Source organism: Andrographis paniculata, unplaced genomic scaffold (genome assembly GCF_009805555.1).
Source record: "Andrographis paniculata isolate CXL003 unplaced genomic scaffold, ASM980555v1 Contig80END, whole genome shotgun sequence".
Taxonomy (NCBI): Eukaryota; Viridiplantae; Streptophyta; class Magnoliopsida; order Lamiales; family Acanthaceae; genus Andrographis; species Andrographis paniculata.
This window is the reverse complement of record NW_026137618.1, coordinates 3,387,931-3,401,574: the sequence shown is the minus strand read 5'-3', so window position 1 is coordinate 3,401,574 and position 13,644 is coordinate 3,387,931. Positions and strand designations below refer to the sequence as shown.

At 28.5% G+C, this 13,644-nt stretch overlaps 2 protein-coding genes across 2 annotated transcripts; both read left to right on the top strand.

The window, feature by feature from the left end:
• Positions 1-3,869: 3,869 nt before the first annotated feature.
• LOC127241014 (uncharacterized) lies at positions 3,870-5,762 on the top strand. The gene is made up of 2 exons (XM_051259889.1): positions 3,870-4,279; positions 5,542-5,762. Exons 1-2 carry the CDS (start codon positions 3,979-3,981, stop codon positions 5,556-5,558), a joined length of 318 nt encoding a protein of 105 aa, XP_051115846.1. The 5' UTR covers positions 3,870-3,978; the 3' UTR covers positions 5,559-5,762.
• A 4,758-nt stretch (positions 5,763-10,520) lies between these two features.
• On the top strand, positions 10,521-13,197 carry LOC127240970 (viridiflorene synthase-like). Its single transcript, XM_051259843.1, has 7 exons — positions 10,521-10,835; positions 10,943-11,216; positions 11,559-11,931; positions 12,010-12,231; positions 12,345-12,483; positions 12,559-12,804; positions 12,892-13,197. The coding sequence occupies exons 1-7, from the start codon at positions 10,521-10,523 to the stop codon at positions 13,195-13,197; spliced, it is 1,875 nt and encodes a 624-aa protein (XP_051115800.1).
• Positions 13,198-13,644: the final 447 nt, after the last annotated feature.

Sequence of the window (13,644 nt, the reverse complement as noted above, 5' to 3'; positions counted from 1 at the left end):
GGGTAGTTGATTCGAGAGGTTTTGGGGGTCCGTGAAACCCGATTTCAATGAGTATTCAAGCCCATTAAGCTCCGAGGAAAATTGAATTTTCGATATGCAACTGTATTTCAGTTTGTGTTATAAAATTAAATTAAATTAATGAGAAGCGGGTTGGCAGACCATAAATCTAATCCACGAGTAGAAGAAGATGACAATGGAGATATGGAGAGGAGAGAAGAGGGAAGAAAGAAGAAGAGCGAGCAGAGAGGAGGAAGGAAAGAAAAAAATGGAAGATAAAGAAGGTAATGGCGATATTAAAAAATATAAGGTCTTGACGGTCATTTATGATGAAAGTTATCATCTGTTAGTATGATTTAGAGAAAATGACAAAGTATGCTACAAAATTACAAGTAGATTTTATCGAATTTTCGAGAATTTTTAAAAAATTTTAAAAGTTATAAAAGAATTTTATGTTATTTTGTTTAAAAAATAAAAAAATATTATGTCATATTATTTAATATTATATTTTATATATTAAATAGTTAAAATATAATTATAATACATAATTATAATATTACTTTCATCTGATAAGAATGATATTGTTTGAGCTTGTATTTGTATTGTAATAGACTAATAGAGATATTTTTATATTTTTTTCTTAATTTATACTAATTAATATAATAATTGATATTCAAAATCAACATACAAAAAGTTCATGGTGCTTTCTTATCCGATGAAAATAGTATATAAAATATAAAATACTTCATCCATCCAAGTAAGAAGTATATATTTATTTTTGACGTGGAGTTTAAGAAATAATCGTATTTTAATTATAGTTGATAGATAAAATTTGTGTAATGACTTTTTTGCTCTTCTTTTTGATATAAAAGTAATAATGTAATGTAAAGTAAAAATAGTTATGAAAAAAAAAAAATATTTAATGAAATGGTTATTTTGAAATCGAATATCCCAAAATAAAAAAATAAATACTTTATAGTTAAACAGAAAAATTATATTATATAAATATATTTTTTCTCTCCTCCATGGTAGAGGAGAGAGAATAAATTGACAACGTTCCTACAAAGACCTTTCAGTAGCTCGTGTTTAAGTATTTATTTATTTATTTACTAGCGTGTAATTCGTCTGATATATGTGTTATTTTTTTATTAAATTATATTTTAATTTAATATTTTTTAGTAAATAATATTTATAGTTATATATATACATAATATATATTACTTGAATCAAATCAATTTAAAAAATAACATACAAAATAATAATAAAAAAATAATTTATAGAAAATAAGAATAACAATTTAAAAACATATGTATACGCAAATGGAAATACTACAATAGAAATAAAATTTTTATATGTTAAAACATAAAATTTTTTGTATGAATTTTTCAAATATTTTTTTAAATAAAAAAAATCCAAAATTTAAACATAATCTGAAAGATTTATTAAAATATTATATTAAAAACCAAATCAATTATAAAAATTGCATATACAATAAGAATAAAAAATTAATTAGTAAAATAATATAATAAATAATTAAAAATACATACATTGTATTTTTTTGTTTCTTTCTAATTTTTTTTTTAATTATTACCGTCCCCATTTGGGCGCATATGCATGTGCAAGTTTCGCAGACCCCACCTGCATCTGAGGGGGCGTGTTGGAGACTCCGTTTTCGAATATATGATTAATTGTTGTATTTTCCTAACAATTCGACCTTTAGGTGAGACGGTCATTCAACACCCAACAGATTAGTAGAAACTGAAAAGAATACATAACAATAAAAATAATAAAATTAATATAATACGATAGTTAATTTATACATAATCAAGTTTAAAATTTTAATTGTTATTTATTATCTCAATAAATTTAAATTTTATTAGATTATTTTTTATTCTAACAAATTTTAATCAATCATCCAAGTTTATTATTTTTTAAAAATAATAACTCTAAAATTATGAAAATGCACGAAATTAAATACGTTGTCAAACATATATATTTCTAATATAGAAATGCCACATCAGTGGAACATACTCTCAAAGAAAATAAAAACATTAATACAATTTTTGTAAGTTTTTAAATTGCTATGATATGATAGAAAAAAAAATAAAAATAGAAGAACAGTTCATATAGAAATTGATAGTCTAATCATATTTTTAAAAAGGAAAAAGAACTATATAATACCAAAATGAAAAAAAAAAAAAAAAAAAAAAAACATTTCATGTTGGCGGATGGAATAGTTGGATAAGAAGAAAAAAAAAGATAGTCTCGGCATGATTTAGAGGTGTAGGGGTGGACTTATAACCATGAGGTCGGGGGTTCAAATCTCCGACGCCTTCAGGTCACCTGCCACACATGATTCGTCTAGTGTAACTTGTCTGTCGGATCTAGTTTCCAGGGTATATTAAATTCGATCGAGGGTTTACGGATTCAGTTGCTTTCAAACCGAATTCGATGTGGCAACCCAATTATAATAAATTTGAATCAAGAATATCGACTCAATTATATATACAGGACAATACAAACCCGATATCGGCTGATTTCACCCAATTAAAACCAACTGCCAGGTCTAATAATAAACAAACCAAAATTCTCCAGTTAGCCGTCACGGACGCACCATACTTTCAAATTTGTAAAGATAAGCTCACATTAGATATAGAAAGAAGCAACCTATTTTTTTAATTCTTTGAATAGATGCAATTGGACAACTACTAATGCAAAAAGAACTATTTAAAATCTACACTATCATTTTTTTTTTTAGTTGATCATTCTACATCATCATCCTAATTTTTTTATTTTATAGCAGTAACACATGTGCAATTAAACAATATAAAATAATATATTTGTTCAAACTCTCGATGTCTCTGCATCTTATTTGTCTTTTTATATATATATTGGCCTATTAGAATTTGTTTGATCAAACTTATATGGTAGACTATTAGGTTCAATTGAAAATTTATTAAAGCATACTTTAAGAATTTTCGGACCTAAAAACTCGAACTGTTAGAAAAACGCAATCATTAATCATATATTTACAAACGGGAGTTCCTGTTATGTATAATACTCTCTCCGTCCAATAAAAAAGTATACGTATTTTTATTTTAGACTGTTCAATATAAAGTAACAATTCTATTAAATACTCAAATTATTTTCATAAATACTTTTACTTTATATCACATCATTACTTTTTTTTTTAAAAAAAATACAGGCAAAGATATTATTATATTACTTTTAATTACTAACTACAATAAAAATATTATTATTTATTAAACTTCGCATAAAAAATAAATACTCCCTTCGTCCATAAAATATGTATACATTTACTTTTGGCGCGGAGATTAAGAAATAATAATATTTTAATTATAGTAGGTAGGTAAAAGTAGTGAAATGACAATTTTGCCCTTACTTTTTTGGTATAAAAGTAATTATGTGATGTAAAGTAGGGGTATTTGTAGAAAAAATAGAGTATTTAATAAAATGATTACTTTGTAATTGGACGTTCCAAAATAGAAACACGTATACTTTCTAACTGGACGGAGGGAGTATTTGATTTGTAGTCCGACGGAGATAGTATTTATTAAACTATGTTGTATATATAGTGACATAATAATAATAATAATAATAATAATAATAATAATTTTTTGAGTTTGGATGATATATTTAATAAGATTATATTTCTGTGTTCTTCTTCTTGTTATTATAAATATTTTTAATAAAAAAAGTCATTCCACGTCAGATTCGATCCAATCTACTAATAGATCACGCCCGAGTCCGAGTCAAGTCCATTTTTAGGTGCTCTTTGAAATACATATATTAATAAATCATATATTGTACCACACGGCTGCTGCTCTATATATAATATGCATCAGCTGCTGACGAATTAATACATTACATTAGTTACATACAAACATATATACATAAATAGATAAGCTCATTGCCATTATAGTTCTAATTTGATCATCACTAAAAGAAGAATAATCGAAGATGGAAGGCTCAAGATTTATGGTGATTATGGTAATGGTTCTTTGCTTCAGCCTCCTCCGATTCGGCGCAACACGAGAAGACGAAGAGCTGGCGTGCATGAAAGTCCCCGGCAACGAAGTTACCGAATGTGTAAAGCTGCTGGCGCGCGGCTACAAGATATTTTGCTGCGACGGGCTGGATGCTGTCGACTACACGTGCCTGTGCACCGCCACCGGGCCTCTGCCGGGCATCCCAGTTCCTATTACATTGATTAATATGGGAGGATCCTGTGGTTTGGATCTTCCCCAAGTCTGCTCTCAGGGTACGAGTTAGTTAGAGCATCTCCAATCCAGCGTCATTAATGGCGCTGGGTTGGCTTATTTGACATAGGTTATCTCCGATCGACGCCAAATTCAATGTCACTTTTTGACGTTGCTATAGTGCAACGTCAATTTTGGTGTTGCACTGTAGCAAAAAAATGACGTTGCTTTATTATTATTATTATTATTATTATTTTAATTTTTAAAATTATAAATTTGACTTTTAAATTTAATTTTTATTTTTTTTAATTTTTAAAAATTTTATTTTAAATTATAAAAATAAAAAAAATTGTTTAAAATAATAGGAAAAATTGAATATTTGAAGAATAATAGTAAAAAATAGAGTTATAGTTGGAGTAAAATTACTGTAGCAACTGCATATTTGAAGTTAAAATTAGATAAATGGAGTTGATGGGTCAGAGATGACCTTACTAAACCTCTATCTATGTCCATGGGATCCTCTGTTTTAAAAATAAACTCTATTATTCTATCTTTACATACATAATGTGTATATATACATAAATAAAAATATACATAGATAGCAGATTGGATTCTCTATCCCATTAACATACCTTTATCCCCTCACACATAATGGGTGTGTTAATGGGACAGATGATCCGATCTGCTATTTATGTATATTTTTATTTTTATTTATTGGTAGTTTTCTCTTTAAAAAATTATTATATTAGTTGTTTATTTTTTATTTCAAAAATTATATCGAAAATGTATTCCTAATTAAAACATCACGTCTAATAATGCTTACTTGCAGTGACGGAACCAACATAAAAGTTCACGGGGAAAAATATCAATTATTTTTTTTTATTGATTCAATGTTATTTTGTTTTATTCATAGTACATTCTGAAAAAAAATAAATAGAAATTTTAAATGTTTTAAAAAAAATTTCAACAAAATTACATAAAATTTAATATTTTTTATTATAAAAAATAAAATTCAAAGATTAAAAGTATAAATCAACGTATGAATAAAATTTTTATGATTTTTTATATTATAAAATAAAAAATTAAGGGGGACAAATTACTATATTATATATAATTTTATTTTTTTTATGCAAAAAAAAAATGCATATATTTTGGGGGCTTGGGCCCTTGGCCCCATGTAGTTCCGCCCATGTGTTGTATTGCATCAAATATTTTGTTGTGTATTTTTTTTTTACTATGTTCAAACTAATTTAAAATTTAAAAATACTTTCAAAATATATTTAAACACAGCTAATGAGATTTTTTTTCTTAATTTTTGAAGCAGATGAGGAGACAAGCTAGTTCTACGGATTCGGATTGGACTTGCTCTGTCGAATGCACGCAATAATAATAATAATAATAATAATAATAATAATAATAATAATTTCCAATGTTTCTTGTGTTGTGTTTCTTACACTGTAATAAATTCAGTGATGCACTTGTGGATTTATGTTGTATTTTATTTGTGGTTGTTGTATATGTTTATTTATACATGACTGTTGAGAATTTCGCAGTTGTGTATTGAATAATAAAACCTTAACTGTATTTTCTAAATGATCACTACAAAAAAAATATCAATTTTGTAACGAGATTTTTTCGTTCTTAAATCCACTTTTTCCGTTACTAATGATATTAGAGACGGAATTAGTGATAGAATTACGTTAGCTACGTGAACTTTAGGAACGAAATTCCGTTACAAATATGGTATTTTTTTGTAGTGGATGTACAGATAGAATGAGAATTTAGCAGTTGTGTATTTCTTGTAGTGTAATACAAAGTGTTAATCAAAATAAAGAAACTAGATTGAGATTTTATTAACGAAATCGACAAAGAATTTGAACTAGATTTGACTAGGCTCAGTTTAAAACCAACTCGAAAATTCAAAATCAACACAAACACACCCAATCAGCAACGAAAACAAAAATACTGGCCCAAAACCAACTCAACATAACGAAAATATCTCCACAAAAAATATACAAGGCAACTGGAACAAAACCACACGCCTAACAAGTTAAATGAGCCCCTTACGGCTACGAACGACACAAATAGGGAGAGAATCACGCCAAGGAACTCCACATAAATAGGAGGAAAGCACCATCGCAGAATCACCGAAAAAAGTCGCCGGAAAAGAGGTCACAAGTGAGAGAGGGAGGAGGAGGCTAGAGAGGGAAATAGCTTTAGAGAGAATAAGTGTGCATATAGATTGACGACTCCCTCACCTTCTCACTCAGTGTATACTTAGGGTTTAATACGATAGACGGCTCAAATGCAAGATCTAGATTCAACGGCAGAGATGAAGCTTTATAAAAAGACGTAGATCTTAGAGGCAGGTCAGAGCAGCAGGTTTTCGGGTCGCGGGCGGTATAGTGGATCATGGGACTAGGTTGAGTTAAGGGGCGCGGGTCAAGGCGTGGGCTCGGGTCGCGGATCTGAGAAGTGGGCCAGGGCCATGGAGTATTGGGCTGCTAATTAAGTGTATTTGTATTAATAATTGGGGTGGATGCATTTGAACAAAAAAATCCAACACAAAGCTCTTAATTGTATTACACACGAACAAATTTCATAGTTGTGTGTTTCTTGTAGTATACTAGATTGGAGCTTTGTATTACACATGAACATTAAAGTGATTTCGGTCCGCCATTGACCTCTTTTTAGGATAGAATGATGATCGAAGTTACATACTCCGCGGCGAACCAAACGTATGATTTTCACTGGATTTTTTAGAAAATTTTAACTAAGAATTTTTTTAAAAAATTAGTTTTTTTTTTTTTTTTTTGAAAACAAAGCAAATGTATTACAAAAGAAAAAAAGAAAACTAATATTTTTTTTTAAAGAGAAATTTTCACTGATTTTTCCTTTGAATTTAATGGCAAAGTAAAAACTTATTATAAAAATGTACTCCACTATTTTTGTAACCTTCTCCACATTCCACAGATATTGCAACTGAGCCTATTTAAAATAAAAAAATAAAAAACAAAAAGTGATCTTAGATGTTTGGTCTCGGTCCACGAGGCCCAGACTCATCTATGACTTAAATATGGGCAATTTATAATTAATTGATCCATTTTATAATAATTAGAGTACAATAATCATTTAAAGTGAATTTAATATCTTTGTGTTTCCATGTGAGATAGTGTCTCTACAACTTTTTTTTCTTTCTCTTTCACATTAATATACCTAACAGTTCCTCATATGAATTAGAAGAGGATGATGAAATGATTTGAGGAAAGAAAAATGAATTTTGTATAGAATAAATAGCTTTTTTTTTTTTTTTTATAACATTTTTTTTAATAATATATAGTATTTCTCAACTATCCAGTTCAGTTACCTGGTAAATAAACTACATTCTGACACAAAAAGTCACGTTTTACATCCGTTCTCATTGTTTAGATCATTTTGCCCATAGGACCGGTTATAGTTTCTTCAAGAAATGATCCTAAACAGTTCTCTTTTGAAACATTCTACTCCTCTAAGTTATTTCGAATCATATTCTCTATTTTCGCAGAATTAAAGAACACTCTTTTTTATATTTTATTTTATATAACCTTTTAAATTGATAAAAAAACTCAAAAATTTACTATTTTTACACATTTAACTTATTATAATATTTTCTATTAACATTTTAAATATTATACCGATAAATTATGTTTATTACTCTATCCATCCCAACTAAATTGTCTCATTTAGATTAGATATAAAGTTTTAGGTATCGTATAATTAGTAAGTAATTAAGAAGTATATTAATAAAAATAATTATGATTTTATAATAATAATTATAAATTAAGATTAATATGACTAAATAGTTTAACTAAAATAAAAAAATTATAAAACTTAAAAAGTGATTAAAGTGTATAATTATATATTTTTTTAAAAAAATATATTATGTGGGACGGACGAAAATAGAAATAGTGGACAAATTAAGTGGGACGGAGGAAACAGTTTTATTATTTGATCTAAAATAATATATATTTAAAATAAATAAATTAAAATTTTAATATTATTAAAAATATTTATATGAATTATAGATAAAAATAAGCAATATTATCTTATTAAACATAATATCAATTAATTTAAATTTAATATAAATCATTTATAGTTATTTTATCATAATTAATTAACTATAAATCTTAATAAACATTAAATAAATAAATAATTTCCTATAAATATCAAAAAATTATAATATGAATATATTATTTTATAAATAATAAACAAAACTAAAAACAATAAACGAGACAAAAATATAATTTTAAAATAAATTTTTAAAAAAATTAGAAAAAGCTAAAACTAAAATAAATAGAACATAAATATAATTTATAATTAAAAGTAAATACAAATAATAAAAATATTAAAAATAGCATCCTCTCATAAGAGATGGTGTAAATTGCATATTTGCACCTGGATTGAAGTTATTTTTTCCTCTTCACTCTGGAGAAATAGGAAAAAAGTGATACTTTAAATATGTACGGAGAGAATATTATATTTAGTTAATTTAGATTAGATTTGATTATGTCAATTATATTATATGGAAAAAATTATTTTTTATCTCAATATAACCAAAATTCATCAATTTTGGTTCAAATATAAAAATTTATTAATTTTGGTCTCAATATAATCAAAACTCATCATTTTTGGTTCAAATATAAATTTTTTTATCAATTTTAGTCCCAATATAACCAAAACTCATCATTAGTTTCAATATAATCAAACCTTATCTTCTTTTGGTACCATCCTCAACAAACCGACGGAAAATGCTGACGTGGACTTGCAAGATTATGCAATTTCTTCAAATATAAATATAAGGTTTGATTTATTTTCAAGTCAGCATTTTCCGTCGATTTGTTGACGGTGGGACAAAAAAGATAAGGTTTGATTATATTGGGACAAAAAATGATGTGTTTTGGTTATATTGAGACCAAAATTGATAAAAATTTTATATTGGGACAAAATGATGAGTTTTTGGTTATATTGGGACAAAAAATGATGAGTTTTAGTTATAGTAAGATTAAAATTGATAAAAATTTTATATTGAGACAAAAAATGATGAGTTTTTGGTTATACTGATATCAAAATTGATAAGATTTTTATATTGATACCAAAATTGATAATTTTGATTATATTGAGATCAAAAATAATTTTTTTCTCTATATTAAATTATTTTGATGCGAGTGTATGGAGTCCATTTACCTTTACTTTGATTAAATAAGATACATCATTGTCTACCAATCCTAATATATCATATTGAAATTGATTTCTGTAAAAAATTATGTTAATTTGTTCAAGCAAAGTACATGTTACAATGGTTTATGTTTACTAATCTCTTTGTCCCAGGAATATTGTCTTTTTATTTATTTATTTATTTTTATTCTACATAATCTCCACTCAATTATTAATTTAAATTCAAATTTATTTTTATTTATTGAAACGTATTTTAGACATTTTCATTTTAAACAAACTCACTCGGTAAACAATGAGACTATACACATGGGAAAGATGGAATATCTTTTAGTAATACTTTACTTCAACAATTCTATTTATATTTAAAAAATATATATTTATCAACATATATTATATAAGATACAAAAATAAAAAACAATACATTATCTAAATAAATGAGAGTTTAAAGAAGAATAAAGAAAAAGAGCACAAACCCCGTGGTTGCCTGAATTTTTTTTTTATTTGTTATACTGTACTCTTCTGTTCCATATTTATATATCCATTTGTTTCTGTGTGAAATTTTAGAAATATTAATATTATATTAAGATAAATTAGAAATAAAAATAAAAAGATTAAATTAACTTTATTAATATTGCATGATATAAAGGTAATAATATCTATTGTAAATTAGAAGGATACGTATAATGTTAGGGATATAATACAATTACTAAAAAAACGAAATGGATATTTTATTATAAGACGGACAAAAATAGAAAAATGGATAGATTCTCAAGGGACGGAGGGATATTACCTTTTAGCCTTTTTATATTTTATAAACCACATTTCCCAACAAATTGAGAATTGAGTAGGTTGAATTTGCATCTTATTTTTTATTCTTCAAATTTTATTTATTTATTTATAAAACTATCACATTTATTTTTTTTATACAAATAAATATATTTTAACGATAAATTGTCTCGCAACAAGTGAACCGACTTATTACTACACACATCTAAGATCTCCAACAATTATATATAGACAAATTATAAACAAGCACCATCTTCAAGTTCAACCATTAGTTATCATCAAGAAAATAAGATTTTCATGGCTATGGCTTTTAAATGTTCTTGGAGCCTTCTTCTCCCTAATTATCCAAAACCCATTTTTCACTACGTAGGAACCTCCTTTCTTGCATTACATCGAAATAAATCGAAGCACGAATCAAACCAAACTGCAGTAGTGAAGTTTACTACAACGTTAAAGCATCAAGATGACAGGAGTTTACCCTTCTTGTCAAGAACCACCACTCTAAAGGCTGTTTCCGGTGACCGCGACAATCCGGTGTCCGAAGAACTGATTATCCGACAAGAAAGGGATCATCCTGCAAGTTTCTGGAATGATGCTTTGTTTTCTGCAAAAAATCAGGTTATGTTCCAGTTGGCTTCGAGTTTTTATTTTCTTGAGGCATATACATGATCGAACTCGTGATTTCTGAGTACTAAATAATAAAGCGAAAGCTCAAGCTCCTGCAGGTAGATGAAACACAAACCAAAGCGGTCATTGAAAGATTGAAGGAAGAGGTGAGGAGCATGGTGATGAACAAGGAAAGTAAACCAAAGGATAAGATGATTCTCATCGACACAATAGAGCGTTTGGGATTGGCCTATCACTTTGAGAAAGAGATCGAGGACCAGATCGCACAGATCTTCGAATCTGAGATGGAAAATGAGGATAAAGACAGTGACCTTTTCACGACTGCACTACATTTTCGATTGTTCAGACAACATGGCTACAATGCTCCTAGCAGTACGTTGCTTCTGATCTTCATCGCATATATTAATATTTTCCTTAATCCAAGGTGTGATTCTATTTCAAATCGAGATAGTTTCTTGAAGATACACTGAAACATTAATTAATTCAAACATATATGACATATTTAATTTGTTAGAAAAATATAATATTTGTCCAATAACTAACATTCATTATTATTTTGATCCTTCACAAACATTTTCTTTTTTAAAAATATAGGATCATTAGAACGAAGACAAGTAAGATTTATGATCATTTACAGAATCCATTAAAATTAGAAACTTAATAATTGGTGTCCATTAAATTTAAGCTAACGTGACCGAGTGATTCTTAAAACAGGCGTCTTCAATAAATTTAAGGATGACGACGGGACATTCAATGAAGCCGTTTCAAATGACATCCAGGGTTTGCTGAGCTTGTATGAAGCAACTTATCTAAGGTATCCGGGAGAAGACATCTTAAAGAATGCCAATGTCTTCGCAACTTGTAATCTAAACCAAGCTTTGCCGCTATTGGAACCTCCTCTTAAAGAGAAAGTAGCTCGAGCTCTAATCCAACCACTTCAATGGTGTGTTCCAAGAGTCGAAGCACATTATTATATATCAGTCTACGCAAAGGAAGAGTCCAAGAATGAGTTGCTCTTAAAACTAGCTAAATTAGATTTCAACTTGGTACAGAATCTATATAGAGAAGAGCTATGCGAATTCATGAAGTAAGCAATGAATTCAATAAATATTATGCAAGAAAGAAAATAAGGTGAATTAATGGAACAAGTGTTTCATGGTCACAGGTGGTATAAAGGCTTGGACCTCAAGTCGAAACTTCCATATGCAAGAGACTGGCCAGTGGAAATGTATTTTTTTGGTACAGAATTCACTTTTGAACCTCAATACTCACTTGCACGATCTTTTGCTGCAAAGAGCTTTATCCTAATGGGACTCATAAACGATACGAGTGATAGTTACGCGACATATGAAGAAACAAAAATTTTCTTGGAGGTTCTGCAAGAACGGTAAAACATAGTTTAATCTCATTATTACATAAGGTAAAACATTACCTTGTAAACAAATAAGACTTTAAGTTCACTATACTTTCTTTTTGTTGTTTTTGTTGATGTCTTTTCAGGTGGGATATCAAAAAAATAGACAGACTTCCACATTATATGCAGATTGTTTACAAACTTGTCTTGAGTGCATATGAAGAGTTTGATCAAGAAATGTCCAAACAAGGCAGAAGTTTCGCAGTTTCTTATGCAATAGAAGAAGTAAGCATGCACACTCTCCTACTTTCAATAAAATCATTTTAGGAAGTTTCTTATGTTGTGTGGTCATATATGAAGCTGAAAATGCTTGTTAGAAGTTACCTTACAAGAGCCAAGTGGTGTATGGGGCTCGAGACACCAACATTTCAAGAGAGTATTTCCATTGCTTGCGTAGACAGTGCAGCCCCGGGAGTATTTTCATCGTGCATAATGGGCATGGAATTTGCCTCAAAGGAAGCATTCCAATGGCTTATGAGGAGGCCTAAAATTGTGGAGGCCACCGGTTTACACACTCGATTGAGTAATGACATAGCCAGCTATGAAGTATGTTTCACTTCCCGTTTCTCATACTCGAGTATATAAATCGCACACATTAATATCGATATCTAATTTACATCGATTGGCTTGAAGCGCGAGCACAATGCAAGTGGATTTCCATCTTCATCAATTGATTTCTACATGAAAGATTATGGTGTATCAAAAGAAGAAGCAATGGGTAAGGTTCGTGAGCTCGCCGAGGATGCAAGGATGGAAATAAATAGGGAATGGGTTTCAACAAAGGGTGTCCCCAGGGAGTTTCTGAAGCTTGCACTAAACTATGCACGGTTTACATTCCTATGCTACAATCAAGGCACAGATGCTGTTACATATTCAAAAACAGGGATAAAGAGCTACATAGAAGCAGTGATATTCAATCCCATAGAAATTGATGAATGAATACATGGTGTTGGGAGAATACTCCTGTTCTTTTATATTTAATAACATTGTTATTGTCATTTTATGTCCCTTTTAATATTGATTGTGTGTAATGGCAAGACAATAAAAAAGTAATTGTGGAGATTACACCTTTTTTTTTCCTCCTTGCAATTTAAAAAAACATCTGTAATCTTCTTCTTGTGGTAATATCTTTCTGTTTTCTATTTTATGTTATTCTTTGCTACTTTGATTATATTCCTTCTATCCTCTTCAACCTTGTTTAATTTTGATGCTCACAAGGTGTTTGGAAAAAGTCCAAACTGAAATCTGGTTTATTTGACATATGATTAATAACTCTTCCCAATCCTCATCTATTCTCATCTTTGATAGAAAGAACATTAACTGGTGGAGTATTCAAATGAGGGTGATCTTTTATTATCAATTTGTTTTCCTTTATAGAAGATGGAT

Excerpts from the sequence above, each read along its gene's own strand:
- LOC127241014 (XM_051259889.1), top strand. The coding sequence starts at position 3,979 with ATGGAAGGCTCAAGATTTATGGTGATTATGGTAATGGTTCTTTGCTTC.
- LOC127240970 (XM_051259843.1), top strand. The coding sequence starts at position 10,521 with ATGGCTTTTAAATGTTCTTGGAGCCTTCTTCTCCCTAATTATCCAAAA. Across the intron at positions 11,217-11,558 it reads TGGCTACAATGCTCCTAGCA|GCGTCTTCAATAAATTTAAG; the intron begins GTACGTTGCTTC and ends TTCTTAAAACAG. Across the intron at positions 12,484-12,558 it reads TTTCTTATGCAATAGAAGAA|CTGAAAATGCTTGTTAGAAG; the intron begins GTAAGCATGCAC and ends TCATATATGAAG.